The 25,424-nt window shown below is 41.4% G+C and overlaps 1 protein-coding gene across 5 annotated transcripts; it reads left to right on the forward strand.

Annotated features, from left to right (window-relative positions):
• The first annotated feature begins 4,659 nt into the window (after positions 1–4,659).
• Positions 4,660–23,864, forward strand: LOC128407009 (SLAIN motif-containing protein-like). 5 transcript variants are annotated; one of them, XM_053374969.1, is made up of 10 exons: positions 4,681–4,779; positions 5,814–5,864; positions 8,749–9,501; positions 11,602–11,735; positions 15,146–15,295; positions 17,929–18,069; positions 19,642–19,956; positions 20,076–20,213; positions 21,043–21,364; positions 23,008–23,864. In XM_053374969.1, exons 3-10 carry the CDS (start codon positions 8,795–8,797, stop codon positions 23,060–23,062), a joined length of 1,962 nt encoding a protein of 653 aa, XP_053230944.1. In that variant the 5' UTR covers positions 4,681–4,779; positions 5,814–5,864; positions 8,749–8,794; the 3' UTR covers positions 23,063–23,864. The 5 variants fall into 5 exon arrangements, with proteins under 5 accessions (XP_053230946.1, XP_053230944.1, XP_053230948.1 ...); XM_053374970.1 differs by lacking the exon at positions 4,681–4,779 and adding an exon at positions 4,870–5,131; XM_053374971.1 differs by lacking the exon at positions 5,814–5,864 and having other exon boundaries at positions 4,660–4,779.
• Positions 23,865–25,424: the final 1,560 nt, after the last annotated feature.

Here is a 25,424-nt window from a genome sequence, read left to right on the forward strand (position 1 = left end):
TAAACTGGCTGGGGCTTACTTGCCCAGCAGCAACACAACAGCCCTGCAATACTGTCAGTTGAATCTTACTCTGGTAGATGTTGCCACCCGCTTTTTCTTTTGGTCGCCTACAGCCCCAGAACCAAAGGGGGAAAACTGGGGATGCACCAAATCAATTAATTTAACAAATTGCTGAGGAGTTCACCCTGTACACTTTGGTTTAACCCACACACAAATTGCTTGGGGGCAGGCAGGGGTAGTTTCCAGCTGTTTTATCCCACTTGGAGATCAAAGCAGCTTGCATTCTTCCAAACATCTGAAAACCCAGGGATTGAGAGCAACACATCCTGTTTTTCCCAGATGGTTCTCTTATAAATTGAGTAAAGGCAGCAGCCCACACACCTCAAGTCTCTTCCCAGATCTCAGAAGGATGTGCTGGTCTCTTAAAAAGTAGGGGGAAAGCAAGCAAAAGGGCAAAATAGAATACAGTACGCAATAAATCAGAGCACTGGGGATTTAAAACTGGGCAGCTTAACCTATTAACTACGATACTTTTTTTAAAAAAATAATATTTATTAAAATTTCTGAGGAAATACAAAAATATAAAAAAGAGAAAGAAGAAAAAAAAGGAAGAAAAAAGACAAAAAGATACAAAATACAGAAAAATAAAAATAAAGATAGTTAAAAACAAATCAGTCATTCCATATCCTATCTTTCATCTGCCTATTTCCCTGACTTCCTCGCACCTCCCTTTTTTTGTATCCTGATTCAGTCATTGTTTCAGCAAATCCTTTCTATATTTTAGCTTATAACCAATTAATTAACTCTATACATCCTATCCATCTTTCACCAAATTCTGATGTTCAATTTACCTTACTTTATTTAACCTTATCTTACCATAAAATACCTTAACCTTATCTTAGCATAAAATACCGTGAAATACCTTAAAGCTTAAAAACTTAATACTTATTTATCCTTATATCATTTCTGCTAAACCCAGACAATTTCATTCCAACATTCTCCCTAATATTCATTAATTTTACACTAATTAAAATAAAAATTTTTCTTTATAGAATCTTCCAGTTTTCATCCAACGTCTCTTCTTCCTGGTCTCGGGTTGTGTCAGTCCTTATTATCCAATTCCATCTAGTCCATCAACCTGGTAGTCTGATATCCAAGGCTCTTAAGTCTCTTCCATGCCCCTTCTGCAGATCTTTTTCTTCTTGTTTATGCTTGCGCTTTTCCTTGTCTTTTGTTGGTCTCTTTCTTAGTTTCTTTCCTTTCTCCTTAGGGAGTAGGTCTCCGGGGAATTTCCATCCATACTCATGTCCATCTCCCCACGTCAAACCAGCCCATTCCCCACAGTCCCACTCCCCACAGTCATCAATATAATCCGAAAGATCTTTAGCAGCATATTTCAAAATCTCTCCAAAGTTGAGATCCTCCTCAGCTCCAGATTCCTTCAGGCCTAATTCAAGTTCATTCTTCCAAAACAGCGGCTTATACTCCTGCAGGGCCTCGGGTCTCACCATTTGTGTTGCTTGAGGTAGCACCGTAGCACCTCCATTATTATCTGCCCTTGCATTTGCCCAGTCGAATCAGTTTCCTGGATTGGTCCCTGTATAATTTCTATGTCAATATTCCCTATTTGTCCACATTCACTAGTTGCAACAGTCATCAAATCCAACTTCTCGTTCATCAAATCCACCTTCTCATGCAACTGCTCCAGCAAAGCACTTGTCTTGCAAAAAGCAAGCACCAGGACTTCTTCCAAACACATTTTTATTCAAGGTCACAGTCTGGTCCCACGATGTTAATCTCGCAGCTGTGAAGTCTCCAAGTAAACTGCAGCAACAATTTGACAAGCTCCCTCTAGTGGATACAATTTCTATTTGTGTCCATCTTTTTAAATCATGTCCAACAAAAGAAAGTTACTTTCAGTTTTCAAATATTTTGTTTCTTTAGAATGCAACAGGCAGCAGTGGAATCAATTTGTTTCTCATTTTTCTTGCTATCTGTCAAAATGTTCCCTTCACAGTCAATGAACGTCTCCGATAATTTCTGTCTCTGGCACCCCGTTCCCAGGTTTGAGACGGTGGAAACTTATTTTCCTTTACTCCCTCTCCAGCAGGCTTGAACAGTTTAATTTCCCCCCCTTTTCTCCTGCTTCCAAGGGGGTTTTAATGGTTATAAATGAAGGAAATTTCGACCTTTGTAAAGCGACTTTCCAGGCTATTAGCTTACAAGATTTTTGCTTCAGTCTATTTACAGAAAGCGGAAGGCGGACTTCCTGTTTTGAACCTTCCTGCTTCGGTGCCAAATTAAAATATTTCTTGATCCAATTTTCCGTTTCTACTCACGGGTACTTGTTTAGAATCCAATTGTCGACAGAAAAAAGTCAGCGCTCTCCGGCAATGGCAATGTGGCTTCCCTCCGTGAAAATAGCAGTCAGTTCGCAGCACCGCGCCGCTCACCCTCCTTCACTCCGGAGCCCCAAAATGGGGTTCCCCGCGAATAGGGGAGGCGCTCCTGGTGCTCTGCCGAACCCCACGTTCCCAGGCTTCTTCCACCTGGGATTTCTAGCGGGTCCCCACCTTCGCCGCGGCAGGTAGACCCAGTGTCCACGGAGACAGTTCCTCTGGTTGGAGGAACTCCGCCATTTCGCCGATGGCGCTAACCCGGAAGTCCTTAACTACGATACTTTTAGTCTACTTATGAATAGATTGCAAGGATGGCCAGCTTCCTGGTATGAAAATCCTGGTCTGGACTCTAATGGTAGGAGAGAAACAGCTGCAGTAGCCTTCTCCTGTTTGTGACCTCCAGCAACTTAGAAGTATCATATATCTGTCACGGCTAGTAACCACTGATAACTTTATTCTCCAGGATTTTGCCTTATCACCTTTTAAAGCCGGCACTCAAAAGGCTGGCCAGCATAGGAACACAGGAAACTGTCTTATACTGAGTCAATATTATACTGCTTTATACTGAGCAGTCTTCAAATATCTTAAGGGCTGTCACACGGAAAATGGACCAAGCTTGTTTTTTGCTGCGGTGGAGGTTAGGACTCAAACCGATGGCTTCAATTTACAAGAAAGGAGATTCCAACTAAATATCAGGAAGAACTTTCTGACAGTAACAGCTGTTTAGACAGTGGAACGGTCTCCCTTGGGAGGTAGTGGACTCTCTTTCATGGATGTAGCTGGGGGGGCAAGGGTCAGCTGCCCCCCATCAAGTAAAACAATAGAAATACTTAACTAACTGACCAATCACATTGGTTCTACCCCCCTAACGAAAGTCCTGCCCCCCCAACTGGCTGTGCCCATGCTCTCTTTCCTTACAGGTCTTTAAGCAAAGGGGGAATGGTCATCTGTCAGGGACACTTTAGTTGAGATGCCTGCATTGCAGGGGGGGGGGTTTGGACTAGATTACCCTCGGGGTAATCTTCCAACTCAATGATTCTATGTGCTCTTTTAGGGAAAGATTGTGTCACCTCTTTTTCAGTGCAGACTAGCTCATCTGTGAGTCTTCTCCTTTCCAACCCACCCTGCTATGTCACGCAAAAGAGCAACCGATTCAAGTGGCATGCATCTTGATGGCAAAAGGAATAAGACTTTGGAATAATGAAAACAATTAGCACAGGCAGAACTGCATCTAGCTCAGTATTGTCCGCTATGACTGCCAGTCACTCCGCAGGATTTCAGATGGGTCTCTTTGAGCCCTCCCTAGAGATGCTGGGGTTTGAACCTGGAGTCTTCTACATGCAAAGCAGATGCTCTACCGTGGAGCAGGCCTAACCACCTGGCGTCCTTGGTTAGTTACCATGGGCGTAGCTGCCCCCCCAGATCAAATAAAACAATAGAAATACTTAACTGACCAATCATGTTGGTTCTGCCCCCCAAACCAAGTCCTGCCCCCCACAACAAAAATCCTGGCTATGTCCATGGTAGCGACAAGTGTCCTGGTAGAGCAAACTGCTGATGCCTGCCACGGGCCACAAGAAGGCTGAATCCAGCCACCATTTAAATTTCTCAGAGCATCCCTAATGTAGTGCCACTTTGAGCATTGTGGGATACCTTGGCTCCCTTGCACACCTGGCAAAGAGATGTATTAGCGCCTCCAAAGCCAGGAGGAGAGACTATGGACCAGAAACTCCAAAAAGTTTGTTTTTCAACACCTTTTGCGCAACTCCGCTTCCTCTCATCCTAATAAACAGTAGTAATAATAAAATAATTAAATGTGTAGCGCAGATGCGGCATGAGACTGCGAGGGCACACCGCTATTGGCAGGGCAGCTCCCCGTCGTCGTCCCCCGACCCCGCGTTCACCTCTAACGCATCAGCCACAATCTACCTAGCACCTCCCGCCCAGCAAAGCAAACTCCTTGCCTTGCCTCAACTAAGCCACCTTTATTTGCCCCTAGATCTCCTTGCAGCTATCAACGCGCAGGCGTAAAAGAAGATATACACCTTTCGGACACGCGCGCCGTCAGGAGGCTTCGAAAAGCCGGAGGTGGGCGGGACTTTCTCTGAGCGCTGTCCCTTGTCTCTATCTCTCTCTCACACACACAACGCTTCCATCCCGCCCCTAACTCCGCTTCCCTCCATCCTGATTCGCTTTCGCCCGGCCGGCCGTGCCGCAGATATGCAAATGAGGCTGCGAACGTAGCCAATCAGCCACAAGAGGACGAAACGAGAAAAAAAAAGAAAGAAAAAAAACATAAAGCAGTAGCAGCGGCGGCAAACGGTCGCCGCTGGAAGGAGAGAGAAGAGGCGCGCGTGCGCGTGGTGTGTGTGTGTGTCAGGTAATGAGCGCGCCCTCGGGGATGTGGCGGGTGGTAGAGGAGGAGGCGGCGGCGATGATAATGGTCTGGCAACGGTTGGTCGGCAGAAACCCCCCCGCCGCCGCCTTCATTTCCCGTGAAGCGATGGGCAGCGGAGCCGGGCCTCTCTCGCTCTCTTATTCTCTGCCTCCTCGCTCCCTTCCTGCAACCTTCGTGGCTCAGTTCGGGTCCCCGGCGCCTCCTCCATCCCTCCGTCCCTTCCCTCCCACCTACCACATCTCCCTTGAGCGGACGATCCCCTCGGATCCCCCTCCCTTGAGCGGACGATCCGGTGAGGAGCAGGTATCGGAGGGTCTTCTCCGCTGAGGAGCAGGTATGGAAGGGGCGGGGGGAGACCTGACTCAGTTGCCTGCGGAAATGTGTGGGGAGGAGTGTTTAAGTCCCATAGCAGGTTCCCTCCCTCCCTCTCTCCTCTTCATCTTTGGTTAAATTTCCGTGTGTGAAGGATGTGCATATTGTGTGTGGTGTTGCTGCTGCTGCTGCTGCTGCTGCTAATACAAAACCTTCCCTGCCTGCTCAGCAACTGCTGCTCTTCCCACCCACCCTTCCCGGTCATCCTTTAAATAAATGAAGAAATAATAATAATAATAATAATAATAATAATAATAATAATTTTATTTTAAAAACTGGAGGGGGAAGGCACCCGCCTATCTGTCTCTTCTGGCGGTGGCTGCCTTCATGGCGTTATGGGAAAAGGGGGGAACTCCCCCCCCCCCACAGCTTTTTTGCCCCAATTCTTTCTCCTGAGGAGAGTCACACCTTTCTTTTTTTAAGGGCTTGGAGAAAGGGAGATTATGTTTTTGTTCATCTATCTGCCCCTCCTGTTCTCTTAGAAAGGAACCCCATTTTTAGGGCAGGGGGCACCAGCCTCCATTCACAAGTGGAGAGGCCCTCCTTAGACATTAAGTGCTTCTGTTGTTTGACCCAGATCCTGCTTCTTCTGGCAATTGATTTGTTCTTTCTTTTCCTGGTTGTGTGTATCTTTCACTCCTCAGGGCTTCATGCAACGCCTCTGTCAGTCTGTAAGATCATCTATCCCGACCAGGGTGATGCTTTTGCTCTGCTTTGCTCTGACACTTACGCTGGTAACAACTTGACTGTTCTCCTGGAAAAAAGAGAGAGAGGGAGATGGATGCTTGGAGCTTCAGTTGATCTCATGGGTAGTTTAGAGATAATGGTTGCCACTTTCTGCTTAATTGCAGCAGCCTGCTTGAAATAGGGCTAAAAATAGTGGCTGGGAAACATTGATAATTATACTTTAACAGAACTCTCTTTTAAAAAAGAAAATGTAACATCACTACATGTGGCTTTCCTTCAGTTTTGTATGATATACAGTAGGCTCATTTCTGGTCTAAGACTGGACACAAACATAAGAGGGAAAGATGATTTGAATGAGAAAATAAAGAAAGTCAGGTCTCCCCAGAATGCTTGGGAGTTATTCAAAACCACAGTAATAGAAACATGAGAAGAATATATACTGCAGATTAGGGAAGGTAGGACTGAAGCCAAAAGGATTCCAGTGTGGTTAAAGAGCAAAATCAAGGAATATATTACGGGTAAAAAGGCTTTCTTTAGAAAATGGAACTGTCCATAGAAGACAATAAAAATGAACACAAGCTTTGGGAAAAGAAACACAAGCAGATGACAAGGGATGATAAAAAAGAATTCGAAATGCTCATTGCAGAATACACAAAGATTAAAAGCAAATCTTTAAATACATTAGTAAAAGCAAGCTGACTGGAGAGGCAGTTGGAGTCGCAAGTATGCTAAACAAAGAAAGATTGCACAGAAGCTGAATGAATTATTTCCACCTGCCTTCACTGTGGATTGTAGAAGATGTAGGGCAGATCCCTATATCTGAACTAAGTTTCACAGGAAAAAATTGAGGAACTGAAGCAAATGGTGGATACAAGAGACAAAATTCTAGGTCTTATTGACAAAACAAAAACTGACTTGAGTTCAGATTTCATCCACCTCAGGCTTCTTAAAGAACTCAAATGTGAAATTGCTGATATTCTATCAAATATATGTAGTATGTCCCCAAGATCAGCTTCCATACCTGAGGACTGGAAAGTGATTAGTATAATATTATTTTTAAAAAAGGGATTCGGGAGGAATTCAGAAAATGATAGGCCAGTTAGCTGGCTTTATAGTAAATTCAATTTTATGAGAGGGTGTTTTAGGCTCAGAATTGGGGCAGATATTTCTCCCCTACAGATAAAGTATTTAATTGGAAATTACACAGTTTTTATATGATGGTTCCTTTAGGGCATGGGTAGGCAAACTAAGGCCCGGGGGCCAGATTTGGCCCAATCGCCTTCTAAATCTGGCCTGCGGATGATCCAGGAATCAGCATGTTTTTACATAAGTAGAATGTGTCTTTTTAAATTAAAGTGCATCTCTGGGTTATTTGTGGGGCATAGGAAATTGTTCATTTTTTCCCTTCAAAATATAGTCTGGCCTCCCACAAGGTCTGAGGGACAGTGGACCGGCCCCCTGCTGAAAAAGTTTGCTGACCCCTGCTTTAGGGGCTTTGACATCTGTTTTGCTTCCCAAGAGTTGTAAATGTGAGCAGAGAAACCTGTTCACTTTAAGACTTGATAGGTTTCTATAACACCCTTACTAATGTCCCATGTACCACATTAATAATAGAGCCCAGAGAGTCTTGAGCTGTCACCTTGAGTTTTTTCATTGCTTCCTTTTTTGTGCTCATCTGTAATTGGGTATGACTTAAATGAAAGACTTAGTGCATACTTATTGGTATCACTCTGTACTTTTATGTGTGTCTCGTGCACTTTAAAGTTAATTGACAAAGGTGGTTCTGTACACACCCTTCCCTGTGTCAACATAACCACTCAGTTTGAAGTAAAGTACTGAGCCAAAAAAGGTGTATGTGTGTATAATTGTTTTTCCAAAAACATACATACCATATAAACAGAAGCCCAAGTTCACTGGCTTTTGTCAGGCCAAATTGCTGGAGTGGGGAAAGTATAGTAAAAAGTCACTTATGGGCAGTGCCATGCATCTAGTTTTAAGTAAACTGCTGGTGTCCTTCATTCTCTTTCACTGTATGATCACTTGTTACCAAAACCTGCAGAAATAAGTTTATGGTTTACTGTTCCAATGTAAACAATTGGGAAAGAAGCAATTTCCTCCTGCATTTTCATGATCCGATATTAGCTACTGGCTTGCTTTGTTTCTTGCCTTCAATAAGTAATTTTCCTATGTTTGTGCATGCACAATGTATGTAACCAAGCTGTCAGTTAATTGCAGAATTTATCTACTGAACATGGTAATGCAGCTTCACAATATAGAAACTTCCCTCTAATATCAGTGTTTCAGATATTTAACAAGACTTTCCATATCATTCAGTCTTTTTTCTCCCCATTGAAAAAACTGGGTTACAAAAATCCTAAACACTTGAAATTTAATGCTGGCTGGCAGTAATTCAAGTTATACTTGAAATATCAATTCCATGGTAGTTTGTCTCCGAATCTATCATTTGGCACAGACTTAGGTAAATGTTGTATGTGGTTCTTTTTTGCTAGCTCAGAAGAATTTTGCAAGTTTGAGTTGGTCATGTCCTTTCCAAATTGACCTCACAGATCTAAAGCTGTCTTCCTGAAACCACATTTGCCTTGGCAGCTCCATGTGAAGTTGGGAAGATTATAGAGCACTCTACTTATTTTGTACGTGTTCATTATGGATATCTGCTTACACCATGAACAACAATGAGTTGCCTTTCCTATGGTAGTGATTATGGTTGCTGCTGGGCAAATTTAGTTCATGTCAACATGTCCATTGTAAGTAACATGCACTACCCTTGCGGATAACTGCCTTCAGATTTTATTAAGGCTTGGTTCTGCACCATTACCCTGAAGACATTCAATTGTTAAAAGAACTGGTATGTTTACTTTATTTTTTTAACAGGTATCTTCTATAGTATCTTTTTCTAGCAAATCTCCTCAGGGGTTCCATGAAGATGGTTGTCCCTGGGAGTGCCCCTATAATTCAGCCAGACCATAGTCTTGGAACTGAACTCAGCCGGGGCTCAGCAGAGAACTCTGTGATGGGTCCCGATACTGAACCAGTGGATGATCAAGTGGGCCCTGAGCTAGAAGAGGTGCGGAAATTGCAAGAACTTGTGAGGAGACTTGAGCTCCAGAATGAGCAGTTGAGAACTAGAAGCCTTCAAAGTGTGCCAGAGGCAAAACTGCTGAGCCAAGCTGGCGCTAGAGTGGATAATTGCAATTCCAGGCTCAATGGGATGGAAATGAATAATAGCATCAACACTCTGATGGATAAACAGGAATTGCAGATAGTGGCAGACTTACACTCTGCACTGAGTAAAATGAGTTCAGAAGCTGAGGAGACTGATGACATCTTGCAAAAGGATGTAGAGGCCACAGAACAGAACAACTGTACCAGTGGTTGTGGGGAACAGCCTCCTAACGCAAAGTTTGTGAGCAATACAGAAATGCAGAACAGTGATGCTAATACCAATGACTTGTCTAGTTGGAATGGTGGCAGCACAGTGCTAGTAGAAGACTTCATCACAGGTATTGAGCCAGCACTGAGAAAGAGCGAAGGGGATGCAGAAGTAGAACACCTCTTTAATGAGACAACTCTGGATGAAGTGGAGCTGTTAGAACTTGAGAATGCTGACGATGAAGAGGACACCTGGTAAGTCACTCAAAATTATGCCTATCAAGGGAGGAGGGAACGACCAAATTTCTGGAGCAGTTTCTATTTTGTTTTGTTGTTTTGAATTGAGATAAAAGAAATGAGGCCTTCATCTGTGTTCAGAGGAATTAAACCAGGACTCCTTGGTTTTGTCAGCAACTTTTCCTAAATGTAAAGTCAAAGAAAAAAAATGGACATTTGGGCAGTCACTATCCACACATACTCTGGAAGTGGACAGGTTCTAAGGGAAGCAGCCCAAAAAAGTCCACAAAAAGTGTAACTGCTACTGGCCCCTAGAGCTATTATTTAACACAGCAGTGTAAAACGTTGCATTACAGGTGCATCACTCCTCAAATTGTAGTTGTGAGTGAGGCGGGTGGTTGTTTATTTTGGGCCCTGCCCTGATCAGTTCAAGAGACAGCCATAAACTGAGCTGGAAGATACTAAGGAGTGTTTGCCTCCGTAGTGTAGGATGCATTCCCACTACTACTCACATTTGATTTTGCTGAATGTGGTGGGGTGTTATTGCCAGTTCTTGTTCCTCATACAACACGTGTTTGGTACATAAATTATATATAGACATAATAAAACATGTGGAGTGGCCCTGAGCCACTACTGCTTGTGACAGTTATTTACTTACTTTAAAAACCTGTATCCTGCTTTTCACCATCTAGGTCTCAAAGCAGCTTACAAAAATAGAAATATACAACATACAACAATTAAAATATCAACCTCATTTTTTTTCATGAATCCAGCTATTCATTAGAAAGTAATTATGTATAGTCATTTTTTTCCTGGCTGGAATATGCTTGCTGTGGAGGCTTGTGCATTTATAATTTTTGTGGAAAGGTATGTGGGAATTGAATGTTAGTTGTATACACCTTGAATTTTTGTGAGAATAGAGAACTTCATTTATCTAAAGCTGTATGTGACTACTTCTCAGGAAGTGAGTCATGATACTGGTTGTAGTTATTGCTCATATGTCAATATCATAGATAGTTACCTAATAATTTGTGGCAGGACTTATATTTCATAGAGCCATGGGTCTTGCTAATTCTCTGAAGGAATGTCACACCTGCTGCATACCAATAAATGCCTGTTTTAAAGATAAGTGCTAGGAAGTTCCATCTTAATTGTTCATTCTGTTTTTCACTAACAAGCCTTTGTGAGTGAAGTGTGGCAGACTTACCAATGAGAAACGGAGGTAGAGGCATCATTTCTGCATTTCTGCACTTGAAGCTGGTATCTAGAGATTACTTAAAGCACTGTGGCATACCTGCTTTCTGCGGTGTACCCATATGTTGTGGATATCCTAACATAATATAGCTTTTTGATAGAAAATGGATTGGAATACAGAAATAAAAGTGCATTATGTGTTTATACTGTAGTACTCTGCTTCAGAACAAGATCTTATAAAATGTAAGAAAAATATTAGTATTTTTTTTCTATTTGGAATAAAATGGAAGACTTCCTCAGCTCTTAAAGTAGGGGCTTGTCTTTGTTTTGTGCTAGGACTTTTCCCTTTTAGTTAGCCATGGTTTTTTCCTTTCTTTGGCTAAAGAACCAGTCTTGTTTAGAAGTTAAACAATGAAATTTGTAAATTCCCAACACTTTCTTTTCCCATCCTTCTTGATGTAGTGTCAGTTTTTTTTCACTTAAGCTGTATGAATGAGTAACTCAAAATCTTCCCAGTTTGGAACTCTCTTTTAAAACTATTAAAAGAGGTCTCTTTGAGTACTTTACTAAAAATGTATTCGGTAAAAATTATCTGCTCTAACCACAAGCAGTTCAAGTTAGTAAAAGCTGCTGCTGGATAGCTTCTTTTGCTGTAGCACCAATTGCTTGTTGGACTCCACCGGAACCACCTAATTCACAAAGTATCATTAGAAAAAATAAAATACAAAAATTACTAACTGACCTTGAAAGCAGACTGACTCCCTATTTGCAGTGTAATAAATGTAGTTATCTATTTGGGGTGGGCATGCATACTGTATATAGTTCATGTTGCTTATTTCAGCAGCTTACCCTGGCTGTAAAGGTGGACAAACTGATATAATTATTTACTGAATCAGCATATCAAACTCTCTCCTTCTGCTTAAGGCTGTATGTGTCTTCAAGAAAAATACCAGCAGATGAAAAGGAGTCTCCCCTGAAGTGGTGTAGGCATGTGTTAGACAATCCTAGTCCTGAGACGGAGGCAGCCTGCCGTACCCTAATTAGCAGACTTGACCAAGGTAGGTGAGCTGAATGTGTTTGAAAGGGTGTTTTAATATTTTGTGTTGTATGGCTGCTGAGAAAAAAAAACAGAAGGGTCAAAATTATTATTGTCAGTGTGATCTTGTCCATGTCTACCCAAAAGAAAGTGCAATTGAGTTCAATATGACTTATTCCCTGGAAGGTGAGTGTAGGATTGAGGCCTTGGTTGTCACAAGAATTACCAAGCAGATAAACCATGAAGGTTCTCAAAGCACCTGCAAAGTTAAATTTGATTGGACAATTCTTCTCCTTCCATAGGTAGTATTTGGAATTTCGCAATTGAATTTAGTTCAAAGAGCTTTGGTACCTTGATCTCTTGTTTTGCTCTTTAGCATTTTCTTACCAGAGCTTAAACCACATTGCATTAGCACTAATGGCTGGGCAGGGTGCCATGGAGATAATCTTTCTAAGCTTGCCAGAGGCAAGGTGGTGTACATGATACTTGGGCTGAGGTGGCTTCATCAGTGGATGATAATACTTAGTAAACAGCTTTGGTAACTTTATGTCAAATAGAGAATCACTTTTAACCATAAATAAACATTTTCTTGAATTTTTGATACTGTATTTGCTTCAAACAGTTTTTCAGAATAAAGATAATTAATCATAACGTAATCACTGTGTGATGTATTAATTGTTTAAAAGTATACATGTCTGTTATAATAACTGTTCTAGATGTGACCAGTGTCCTGTACTGAAAGCTCCTGTACCCCAATTAATCTTTGTTTATTTTTTTCAACGTAGGGGAATAATATGCAAAATTTATACTTATTATCATATCTGACTCAGTTAGCCCAGGGCTGCTAACAATCGTTAATGTTTAAGCCATCAATATTGTAGTAAACAAAAGTAAGGCTTTATGATCTATACTTAAAATCATCATGCAAACCTCATAATTCTTATTCACAAACAGGTGAGTGGTTTTTTAGAGAGCTCTGAAAAATGAAACTCCTGTGGATTCTAATTCTATCCATGCCTACTCAAAAGTAAATTCTTTTAGTCCATTAGATTTCGTGTGTCTACACACCATATAATAATATTGAAGACTTCAATTTCCTATCATTCATAGCAAGTAATAGTAGATGGATGATTAGCCTCCTTATGAGAAGTATAAACTTTATATGTCAACTTTCTGTTAAAACTTGTAGGCATCATGGAACAAAATAATAATAAATACGTCAATATAAAAACTGCAGGTGCAAAAGTTTTTTTAAGTTACAAGTTTAAAAGAATTACATTCTTGATTAAATGATGCTATTTTAAAATATATATTTTTGGGATGGGGTAGAATGCAAATAAAAATCTGTCCTTTTACTCGGAACCAGTATCTGAAAGATTTGTAGTTACTTATTCTGGAAGATCTGCATGTATTTTAACAAGCATCTCAACACTTTTCACACATTTCAGTTTGTTCATTGGTGTGTGAAAATGTTCAAACATTGATCATTTGCTTCATAATGCAGAAAATAGAGGTCTGAGGCAAGTGAGAAGCAAGAAGATTCAGAGGATGTGTTCTACATAGATAACTGTATGTTGCAGTGGCGATCTGCTTGGCAGAATCCTTCTCTTGATTGCATTTCTGCTTCAAATACTGAAAATATGTTTTGTATGTACTCTGCAATACTCTTAGGATTGCTTGTTCAGCAATTAAGTCAAGTTGGTAGCCATGTTATAATTGCTAATTTTACTAGCTTTGATCTTGAATATAAAAGTTGCATCCATATGTATTAACTGTGGTAGCAATATGTTTTAAAAATGCTTTCAGAAGGGTTGTGCTTACTGTGAAAAAAAGTCATAAAAGTCCCATTTGCTCCATTTTAGGCCTTGGTTATAGGGGAGTAAAGAATTCCCATCCTCTTTTTTAAATGAGCCCTTCAGACTTCTGTTTTCCACAGATCTCCTCTTGCACCAAGGCACCAGGATTTTGTTCTACATACAGCCAGCAACAGAAAACTGACAAGGCTCTGATGACTGGTAGAGTGGAGAGAGACACATCCCTCCAAAGCCCAGTTTTGTCACTTGGCATCTATCAGCCTGCTCAGGGAGGCAGAAACACAGTATAATTGCCTGCTACTGGGTGGCCAAATATTAATCTTACTATTTTCAAAATGGCTCTTAATACGCGTAAGGTGAACACTGTAATCATTTTGTCTTGGAACTATTAAACAAGCCTGTATTCAGACCCTGGAAATATGTTCAGACCACCTGGAAATGTGTTATATTGTTCAGGCTTCTACCCATTTCCATTTTATGGCTGAGTTGGTCTCTCTAGAAGGCATTCAGTTAGCTTTCAAAGAATCTAAATGTCCATTGTATCATGAGGTACCATTCTGAGTTGAGGGATTTCAAGGACAAGATGGCTCAGAATAAGGCTTGATTGTTCTCTGCACTAATAACACCACTCCTTTTTGAACTCTCAACATTAACTTGTTTTAGATCTTAGCTGCAACTAATGATGGGAAATCTGTCTTTGTTTTTAAATGTCTGTATGCCAAGTACCTGTGGACTATTCATGCAAGGTTTTTATAGCTGTTATTTGCAGCATGTCTTTCAAAACTTCTTAATACACTTTAAATGAAAGTGCTTTAAGAGAGCCTTGAGAAGAGAAGGACAACATTATTTTCCCTCATTCCCGTAAGTCCACAGATGGCTGCTTCATGGGACTACTCTGCCTGTATCTGGATCAGCAGGATAGCTGATTTACACTGATTACTCTTGGATGTTTGATTTCTAGAATGCACGATGTATATTGTAAATTATTATCCTGTACCACATGGGTGATGTGAAACAAAGCTCCCTGCCCCTGCTTGGGGTAGGCCAGCTACTTTACCAGCATAAATGTTAATTGCACTAGACTGAGGCTAGCTTTGCTCCTCAGGACTGGCACAAAACGATATTTGTGAATAATTTAAATCCTCACTTTCAGGATGACGTAGAGGTCAAAATTATCTTGTCTTCCCACATAGGGGAGCTATCCCATCTACCCTGTCTATATATTATCTGGGAAGCATGGAAAGAGGAAGCACTATTAGTATTTCAGTATAATGCATGAAGCACTCTCCTTCTGTCTGATATTTTTGATGCTGTCTCAGGTATATATGGGGAGGGCACTATAAGCTGAGGCAGAAGCAATTGTATTGTTTGTCTTTACATGTGCAGGCATGCAGTATTAAGCCAAGGAGAGAACCCTGCATGCAGAACTGAGAACTGTCTTAATTTTTTTCTATATTCCAGACACTTTAAACTGTTGGTAATCAAATGATTTGTTTGTATTGTGTTCAGGGTGAGTGTGTCTGGCATGTAATGCATGCAAATGTAGTCTGTCACTCCTTCTGCCCATATCTTTATTTAACTTGGTAAAGTTACATGGCTTTCTTGTATTTTCCTTTAGCCAGTAGGTGGAAATCCATGTATTGCGGTCCACTGGCATCTTCAAGTGTGCATAACTTGAATACAGACACAGGGTCCTGTAGCAATGCACTAAACATACCCGGGTACTGCAAATCAACTAACAAACCGCTACTAACTTGTGGCAGCTCAGGTACGGCATGGCATTGGGGACAGTTTCAGAGAACTGAAGGTGGGAGATGCATGAGGGAGTGGGGGAGGAAGAGGTGAGACTGGCTTGGTATCTTCAGGCTTAACGTGATTGCCTAGTTCTTTTTCTTGCCTTTGCCTAATGCTGATTGTTTAGACCTCTTTGCTTGTTTGTGCTAATTCTGGGGAATTTAAAAAGTTTTATTTCTTGAGAGAAAAGTCCACCTCCCAGCACAACTGAGCATTTCATTTCTGGGGCATTTGATTGGTCTTTAAGATAAAGCCCTGATGAAGCCTCCTGTTACAGGACTTCCCTCTGCTGCTTTGACACTTCATGGTTTGTATGAAGACTTCTTGTTTAACTTGCATGTGTAAAATTCCTTCTGTATTGGGGGAGGATTAGCTTGACCTTTGAAGTCAAAGGACTTTATAGAAATGGCACATGAGTTTCTTTGCTTAGACTTGGGAAAAACTTCAATTGGTCCAAGTGTTTTCCAAAGAGTAGTGTGACCAGTATGCACAGGTGACAACAGCATAACCAGACCACATAACTAGAGGCTAATCAGATGCCTATGGAAAGCCCACAAGCAAGGCATGATAGCAATAGCCCTTTCCTGCTGTTGGTACTCAGCAACAGACAAATTCATGCCTCTGAATACAGTGGTACCTTGGGTTACGAACTTAATTTGATCCGGAGGTCCGTTCTTAACCCGAAACTGTTCTTATCCTGAGGCACTCTTTTGCTAATGGGGCCTCCCGCTGCCGCCATGCCACCACCGCACGATTTCGTTCTTATCCTGGGGCAAAGTTCGCAACCCGGAGCAACTACTTCCTGGTTAGCGGAGTTTGTAACCTGAAACATTTGTAACCCGAAGCGTTTGTAAACCAAGGTGCCACTGTACCTGATCATAGCTGTCATCATGTCTGAGGGAATTAAGATTGCTGAGGTTAGACTTGAATGCACATCCTGCCTAAATACATATGAACCATGTAATATAATTAGCTTAGGTTCTTGGTCTGTGAGTAAGCCTGTATTTTCCTTAAGGTGTCCTAGGGCTTGGTTAGTAGCCATTTACCTGGTTATCTATGATGAGTAAGAATATCTTTCGGCAATCAACCAAAGAAACTTGACAAATATTGGACTGTAGGTTGTTTTCTTTTAGGTCACAAATGAACTAGAAGATGGGTTAGAAAAAAACATGATAAATGAAAGCTGCCTTATATTGAGGTGGTACATCTAGCTCAATATTATCTACACTGACAATGGCTTTCCAGGGTTTCAGAGACTAGGAGGCTTTCTCTGTCCTACCTGAAGATGCCAGGGTTTGAACTCAAGACCTTCTGCATGCAAAGCAAATATTTGACAGCCCTTCTCCACAAACAAGCAAACCTTTGTGGGGACTCGCAGTGGGTTTGGACAGAAAAGGGGCTGTTCTTCTCTCTTGCCCAGTTTTTGTATTGGGCTTTTAATTTTTTAAATTGTCAATTATTTATGATGTTTTCAGGCAAAAAGTGTTCCCCTCTCTGAAAGTGTCTTATAGAAAACTTAGGACTCAGCCTAAATCCACAGTGTCTGAATCGAGGAGGAAGGGATAATATGGAGGACTCCTAAACCTACCTCCAGCAAGAGGACAAGAAAGGTTTTGATTGTTGCAATCTAGGAGGCTTTGACACATGAAGATTTGGTGATCTGATTTGGTTTATTTGTTTTCGCCATAGCCAGAAGAAGGGGTACCTTTTATTTTAAAAAGAACATGTCTACAAATATTGTATGAACACATTTCATTCTAAAAGACATCTCCCTTTGACTTACAGTGCCTGTTTTCTTATTTGGGAAATGGGGAATGATGGCAGTTAAGAGAGTCACTAGGTCATCATAGGCCTAGCTGTAGCTCCACCAAAATTCTTTCAAGGGCCCTAGACTGTTCCCTGCTCCCCTACTCCCCTGCTTAGATACTATATGCCATTGGGCCATTAAATTATTATGACCTTCCTCAAGTGAAGGGCAGGATGTTAACAATAATAGGTAAAAAGGTAAAGGTAAATGACCCCTGGATGGTTAAGTCCGGTCAAAGGGGACCATGGGGTGTGGTGCTCATTTCGCTTCAGGCCGAGGGAGCTGGCCAGTATGACTAAACCGCTCTAGTGTGATAGGACACCGTGACGAGTGCCAGAGTGCATGGAAACACTGTTTACCTTCCCGCTGCAGCAGTAACTATTTATCTACTCACACTGGCATGCTTTCAAACTGCTAGGTTGGCAGGAGCTTGGACAGAGCAATGGGAGCTCATCCTGTCATGGGGATTCGAACCACCAACCATCTGATCAGCAAGCCCAAGAAGTTTGGTGGTTTAGACCACAGCACCACCCGTGTCCCTAGATGAAAACTATGTTAAATGCAAACTCTGTATTTGTGGCCCTTCTCTGTAATTTAGTTACATAAGGAAGTTCTCTTTCTCAGAAGTAATTGCTAATTAATCTTAATGGTAAACATGAATGCTTTATAAGGAAGTGTCACTGTACTCATTACTAGACTCAAACAAGGCTGTGTACCTAGTATGCTGCTACTAGTGAGTTTTAAAGAATACTTTCTAGTCCTCATTTTGACTTTTCTCTCTCCTCCACCACTTCTGAAAGGTTATGTGGGCATGCATTCAGCATTGAGCTCTCAGTCTTCCGTTGACAGTGAACTCAGTACCTCAGATGACTCTATCACGATGGGATACAAACTGCAAGACTTGACAGATGTGCTGGTTATGGCCCGTCTACAGGAAGAAAGTATGTGAAAGCAATTTATTTTCCTCTACATTAGGACAGTATTGCCTACAACAAGAGGTTTTAAAAAACTGCCCAAATAGAGGCTAAATAACATTTTACTTTTGTGTTTTCTCCCTATATGTAACATTTTAATTTTGTTTTCTCGCATTATATGTAACACAGTAACATAAATTCTCCACTTAGATTGGGTAATTGAGTAGCCCTGCTGAATAAATTATATTGATACTAGTAAATGTTGTGAACAGTATATGTGTAAGGACTACTGTTGCTCTGATGAATGTAAAACCTTTCAGACTCATTGCAGTTGCTTCTGGATCAAGAGCACCTTTTCAGTTTAGGTGATGGTCAGGTGTACAGGCTGATTTGGGGGAAGAAAATAAGTTTGACAGCAAACTTAGCATTTGCTGAACAGGAGAACAGGTTGGAATAGCATATCTAGTCCTGGGGCCTTGGTCTGGAAACAGTATCTTTGTGAAAAGTGCAGCAAAATTCTGCCAGCTTCTTTAAACTAAATAAGTCTTTTACTATCTGCAGTGTATGAAACACATATGGAGCATTTGGTTTCTCATACATATATGCACTTCACAGCTAAAAAACTCGTTGAAATCTCCATGGATTTTGTTACTCCCTGAATGTGGGTGTCATGACCTGTAAGCAGCTGCTTTGCAGGGTGTCTAGCTTTCACAACTGCAATTTCAATGTTCTGAAGTTACTGAGAAGACATGAGGTTAGAGGCATCAAAAGCTGTGGCATAAATTAGTGTTTTTTGGTGCAAAAATGTGTCCATCTTATATATTGGGATCTTCAGTTGAGCTGTTGTGTTAGCTGTTGTGTTAGTCTGAAGATGTTTTTGCTTAGGTGGGATTTAAAATGGAAACAAAGTAACTTGAATTATCCTATTAAGAAAACTTAAACAGGAGCAAATGGGCTGGGTGGCTGCTTGTTAACAGTATTATCCCACTGGAAGGCAATCCAGTCAAATAGTGGGGAAGCAAAGATCCATAACAAAAGAATGGATGCAGTGTGTGTGTGTGTAAATGCTTTTTGTTGTTGTTTCAACAAATGTCTTGTTAACCGTCCTGCAATTTAAAATTCAAGCGATTCATTTTAAATAACCACACACATCGCAGTAAAACTATATGTGTAGTCAGGGCTTTTCCCCCAGCCGGAATACATAGCAACGCAGTTCTGGCACCTCTCAGGTGGGTGTCATTGCCATTATAAGAGAACATGGTAGGCATTCATGGTGAGTTCTGGCACCAATCTAGAAATATAGCATTGTGTACACAGTGCTAGTACTGTTTCTACAGTTTGTAACTAGGTTTTAAAAGTAGCATAAAATGTGAGCACCTGATGGGAATATATCTTGCTGAATGATTATCTTCCATCTCTAGAGTTTGGAACAATATTTCTGATTGTGACAAACAGTGTATTATGTCTTTGCTTTCTGTCTGGTTTAGTAGTTCAGTGGTGGGTCATATCGTAGAAACTTCAGCAAAGATATGTCAGGCAAGAACTCTGGGAAAAAACAATGAGCAATAACTGTATCCTTTGTTGTTGGCCATACTTTAGGTCTTCGCCAGGATTATGCCTCCAGCTCAGCCTCTGTTTCCCGTCGTAGTTCCAGTGCTTCTTTGCATTCATTGCGCAAAGGCACCTACAGTGACCAAGACTTTGACACATACAGTCTGGAGGATGAGGATGATGGCTGTTCCTTTTCCTATCATAGTAGCCACAGATACTCACCATCCCCACTGAACTCACCACGGTGCCAGTCCCCATCCACAAACACAGACTTTGGCAGGGCAACAGGCACCCGGATTCACACCTCCCGGAGAGCAGTGCAGAATTCCATTCCGGAAAGGCTGAAATATTCTGGGAATGAAGGTATGTGATTCTCTTGTTGAATCTAATCATGTTTGAGAAGATCACGTGCCTGCAGTGGTTGTGTAAGTGAATACATTAAAGCAGTTGGATTTCTCATTGTCTTTGCATTTCCTTTATAGAAGAACTAAGGCACAGCATGCCTAACCTGGCCAGAACAGGTCGGCGTTCCTTGGAGTCTATAAAGAACAGTCGCAGCTTGGAGTCAGATCTGCAGGTTCCCGGTAGTCGACTCTCCAGAATCAATCAGCCATCGGCTGGTAAGTTAGCTTTTCTTTCTGTGAATGTTGGTTACTTATCTTAAAAACAGATAAGACAGAGGTACTGGTGGGTTGGGGGTTATGATAATCTTGCAATAGACATGCAGCCTGTTCTGGATGGGGTTACACTTTCTGAGAAGTAGCTGGTTCACAGCTTGGAGATGCTCTTGGATCCATCTCTGCAAACTAGTTGTACATTTTCCCGAGGGTGTTGGACCGAAGTTCATTCATGGCATTGTCATCTCCTGGTTTGATTATTGTAATGTGCTCTATATGCAGCTGCAGAATACAGCTGCTGTCCAGAATACAGCTGCTATGGTTTTGTCTAGAGCCAGGAGGTGGAACATGCCATCCTAATTTTTACCAACTTGTTTGGCTACCAATTTTGTGTCTAGGATCAATTCATGCTTGGGTCCTAAACAGCCTGGAACAGGTTATCTCAACAATCGCCTTCTTCCATAAAGCATTTTTTGAGAATTCTGCTTCACTTCTGAAGTACTTCTTTCTGTTGCTGCATTGATAATTAGGAATGAAAACAGGGCCTTTTTTGTTGTGTCACTCAGTCTGTGGAACTACCTCCCAAGAGAGGTGCATCTGACTCCCTCGTGGTCTGCTTTTAGGATGGCATTGAAGATTCTCTTCCAATGGGAAGTCTTCAGGAATGAACTCTAATGGCTATTCTTGGGGTTGTTTGGGGAAGGGGGTGTCCTGGTTTTTTTTGTTTTGTTAGTGTTTTATTTTAAATTTTGTAATCCTGAGAAGACAGGCTATAAACTTTGTAAATCTTTTTGTGGTCTCACTTGTGCCTTTTCTCCCACCCTACTTCAAGGTCTGCCTCCAAGTAAGCTCCGCTATTCCTCGGGTGCTGGGAAGCCACCCTTAATAGTCCGACAGCCAATGAAAGCAGGTTCTTGTGCCAGTAGTCCCATAACACCACAGCAGTCCGTTAGAGCTGCTGGTTTTGCCAGTACTGTTGGCAGAGTTCGAAAGCTACAGTCTTCCACACAGCATCCAAATTCTGCTGGTGGTGGTAGTTTGGTGGCTAGAAGCAATAGTATGGCCACAGGAGCAAAACACGCCCTTCCAAAAAGTAGAACGTCCATTGGGGGAACATCCTCCCTGAAGAGCAAGCTGGCACAGCCAGCCAAGAGGTAAGAGCTAAAAGCTTTAAGTGCAAAGTAAAAAAAGGATGTTCTGGGCTTGTGCCCTGAGAATTAAGAAGTATCTGTGCTGTTGGCTTGGTTGGGATAGCAATATTGGCTTCTAATATTATTTGCATTGGAGTCAGGACTCCACAGTTTTGCTCACCACAACAAACGCCCATCACCCTTGGGCAAGAGTCCAAAGGCATTCTCCTAGTTCTGGAGATGCAGTGTTGGGCAGAATGATCCCTACCTCCTCAGCTGAAAAATTGGTAAGAAAACTGCAACTTTTTTGTTGTTGCTACATGGCCAGGTGCTTGGAGCATCTGGCAAGCACAGGCGCAAAGCAAGCTTCTGCCTGCCGTCCACTTTCAAGGTGGAAGTTTGTTTCCAACTTCATGACATCTCAGGGACACAGTGCAAAATCAGAGGCAATGCTTGATTTGTGGTTATATGATCCTGGCATCCACAATTTTTTTGGCTCACCAAGGCCAACCCAAATTTGTCAACCAATTGTGATAATTTCCTTCAACTTTAGAGGAAAACACAGAAGCTCTATCAGAATTCAGTGGAACTTCCTTCTGAGTGGTCAGGTTTAGGGGCAGTGTGTTAAGTTTCTTTGCTTCAACCATGAAATGTAAAAAGGCAGACATGATGTGGGATTGAGGATTGATCATTCTATGATATTATGGCAGTGGACAAAGCTGTATTGTAACTTTTGAATAAATGCTTTTGTTTTTTCAAAAAGGCCAAATATAAGCATGGAGGTGGATGTGAGGGCAGGTGCTTGCAGCAAGAGATTAGGGAGTCATTATAGTCGCGAGTTGCTGTTACTTTTGCTAATTCTGAACTGACTTATTGGGTGAAGTGCTGTCTGCATAATTCTGTCCTCAACAAGCAGTAAGTGGCTGTAGTAAAGGAAGATTGCTTGGTATATGTGAAATATATGGTGCTTAAACCATATATTTTGAGGTTGGCCTTGTGTTTGGTATAGAATTGATGCTAGTGCACAGGGAAGAATCCTGGTTCTTGGGTAGCTACAGGGATGTTGAGAAGCATGCATGTTTTAAAAGCCAACCAATGTACTTTTGCTTTGATGACATTTATTTCAGCTGTAGAGCTCTCTGATACGGTAACCACTGTATCACCTTGGATTTCCTATGTGACAATCAAGGTTCCATGTTTGTGCAACATGCCCAGAAAAAAATCACCCCCTATGAAAAGACTGCATTTTTAATTGAACAAATAAGAGTACTGCTCAATACCTAATGTTTCTCTTTGGTGGATAGAAGAGAAGCAATATACATTGTAGTAGGGAAAGTTGTGTTACATCTATTTTGCTGCATATCAGTTTTCTGGAACCATCTTTTCATTATAACTTCCCAACACATGCACATGCAGTAAAACACATTAACACCTGTTTTTCTTGCAGATGTGTAGAAAACAGACGCCCTGAGCACATTTGGGGAGAAAGCTAGTTTTCTTTGTGCTTGGAGTTTTTTAATACAGCAGAGCATTCAAACATTAAAATTCTTGCTGTACTTTAGCAACAGATACAGCACATAAGTGCTAATCATGTATGTTGGCTCTTACTCTATTACAGTAGCATGTGGCTACTCCTCTAAAGTACTTAATTTTTTGTATCCCAACAGATTTCCGAAGGCCAGTGTTTCTGCTGATGACTCTTGGAAAGAAGGGTGCTTCTGAGCCAATGTGAAGTTACAGTGGTACCTCAGGTTACATACGTTTCAGGTTACAGACACCGCTAACCCAGAAATAGTACCTCGGGTTAAGAACTTTGCTTCAGGATGAGAACAGAAATTGTGCTGTGGTGGCAGCGGGAGGCCCCATTAGCTAAAGTGGTACCTCAGGTTAAGAACAGTTTCAGGTTAAGAACAGACCTCCAGAATGAATTAATTTCTTAACCCGAGGTACGACTATACTGCTAAACAGTGACTGGTTGGTTTGGGAAATACTGCAGTTGGACCAAGAGCCCAGCTGGCTGGGCAGGAGGAGGTTCTTAAAAGTCTACTCATCTTTAGCATCAGTGCACCTGAGCAACAGGGATATTTTTCTGAATTCATGCCACCTCTTTGCCTTTGTTTTATTTCAGTGGTAGAAATTGACTGCCTTTATTTTGCTTTAGCTGTTATATTCTTATTGCTTTGTACTTGGGAATATAGAAAGCTTCCTGATTACACTTGAACATTTGTTTGAACATTCCCCCCCAAGGGGGGGGAGACGAGCACAGGATAGTGCCCCTATGGCTATAAAAGCATTTGATTTTTTGGGGGGGTGGGGGTTTCCCTCCCAAAAAGCATCTAGAGAAGTAGAAATAATTACAAATTACAGTGTCATATGGGGTATCTTAACTTTTCTAGGAACTTTTCAGAGGTTTTCTAATTATCCCAAGTATGGGTATCTCAGTTACTTTGATTATAGTAGTGGTTGAAGCTGGTTTTTGATCATTGATAGTACACACTCCCAAATAAATATATCAAAACACCAAGACTCTTATGTGGTTTCTTGAAGGGCTGCTGTGTACCCTGCAGTGAATTCATGTGTACCTATTTGCTCTTTTCCTTGTATTTACCTGAGTAATGACGGTCTTTGGTGTATTATTATAATTTTATTATTTATGAAATTTGTATGCCACCCTTCATCTGAAGGTCACAGGGAGAAGTACAAAATGAGAACACAAAATACATAAAAACAAACCAATAACCCCCAAACCCATTTAAAAGGCCACAGAATATTTACTCAGCCTAAGTCCTGGTTCTAGAAAAGGGGTTTTGCGTGGCACCTAAAGATATGTAATGAAGGTGCTAGATAGGACTCTGTGGAGAAAGCATTCCACAAGTGGGAAACCACTGCAGAAAACGCCTGTTTTCATGTTGCCACCCTCTGGAACTCTTGTGGAGGGAACACACAAAGAAGGACCTCTGACGATGATTGCAGAGTCTGGGTTGGAATATATGGGAAGAGGTGGTCCAAAACTTCCTAGGACAAACCCAGCAGTTTGAAATGAACATGGAAACTAATTGGCAGCCAGTGCAGTCGGGCCAGGATTGGTGTAATATGCTCAAGCCACCTTGCCACCGAATTCTGCACCAGCTGAAGTTTCTTAACTCTCTTCAGAGGCAGTCCCACATAATGTGCTGCAGTAATCTAGTGTAGGTAGTACTGCATCTGAAAGCAGAACAAGTGCTTGATGTTTCTCAACTGGTAATCTCAGATACTAAAATTCTCCTTTTCTGCTTTTTGTACAACTCGTTATATTTTACTGTTTTTAATGAAGGAAATTGAATTTTCAGCTAAATCAGTGCCTGCTGGTGCTTGCTATAAATACAACACAATCATACCTGGGAATGCAAACTGGCCTGCCACTCCTAGTTCCTGCCACCAATGTGACTTGATATTGTAGTTAATACCTACCTTCTATTTAATACTAAAGTTCTGTCTTTAGGGAAGCTTTTAATGTTTAATAGGTTATTGTATTTTAGTGTTTCGTTGGAAGCCACCCAGAGTGGCTGGGGAAACCCAGCCAGATGTGCGGGGTATAAATAATAAATTATTATTATATTATTATTTCAAAGGGGTATGTGCACAGAGTGGGGCTGTATGGTTTCTTTTGTAAAAGCAAAAAACCCCTTCCCTATGGCACTGTCTTGCCTTGAGGATAATGTGAATTCCCATGAAAAGACCTGCATTTGGTGTAAGTCTCTGGGAAAGTTAATTATATGTAAGTATTCTGCGGGAGGAATATTGCCCTCAAATAATGAAAGCTTTTACTTCAGTACTTGTATATTAATGGTGTCACTGAAAGGCAGCAGCTGAACTCACTATTTAAATTTAGCATTTAAGTGGGATGGGCTTGTTGGTAATAAACCTGAACTAGTAATTAACAGTCACTTGCAGCTAAGAGTTAACTAATAATAAGCAGAAGAGTGGAGTGGACAGTCATGCTTGTGACTAAAGCTGGACTTAACCTAACATAACAAAAATAACAAAAGAGGATGTATTCATACTAAACAATGCTCAAAGGTAGAAGAGCATGCCAACTCAAGTA

The sequence above is a fragment of the Podarcis raffonei genome, chromosome Z, assembly GCF_027172205.1.
Source record: "Podarcis raffonei isolate rPodRaf1 chromosome Z, rPodRaf1.pri, whole genome shotgun sequence".
Lineage (NCBI taxonomy): Eukaryota > Metazoa > Chordata > Lepidosauria > Squamata > Lacertidae > Podarcis > Podarcis raffonei.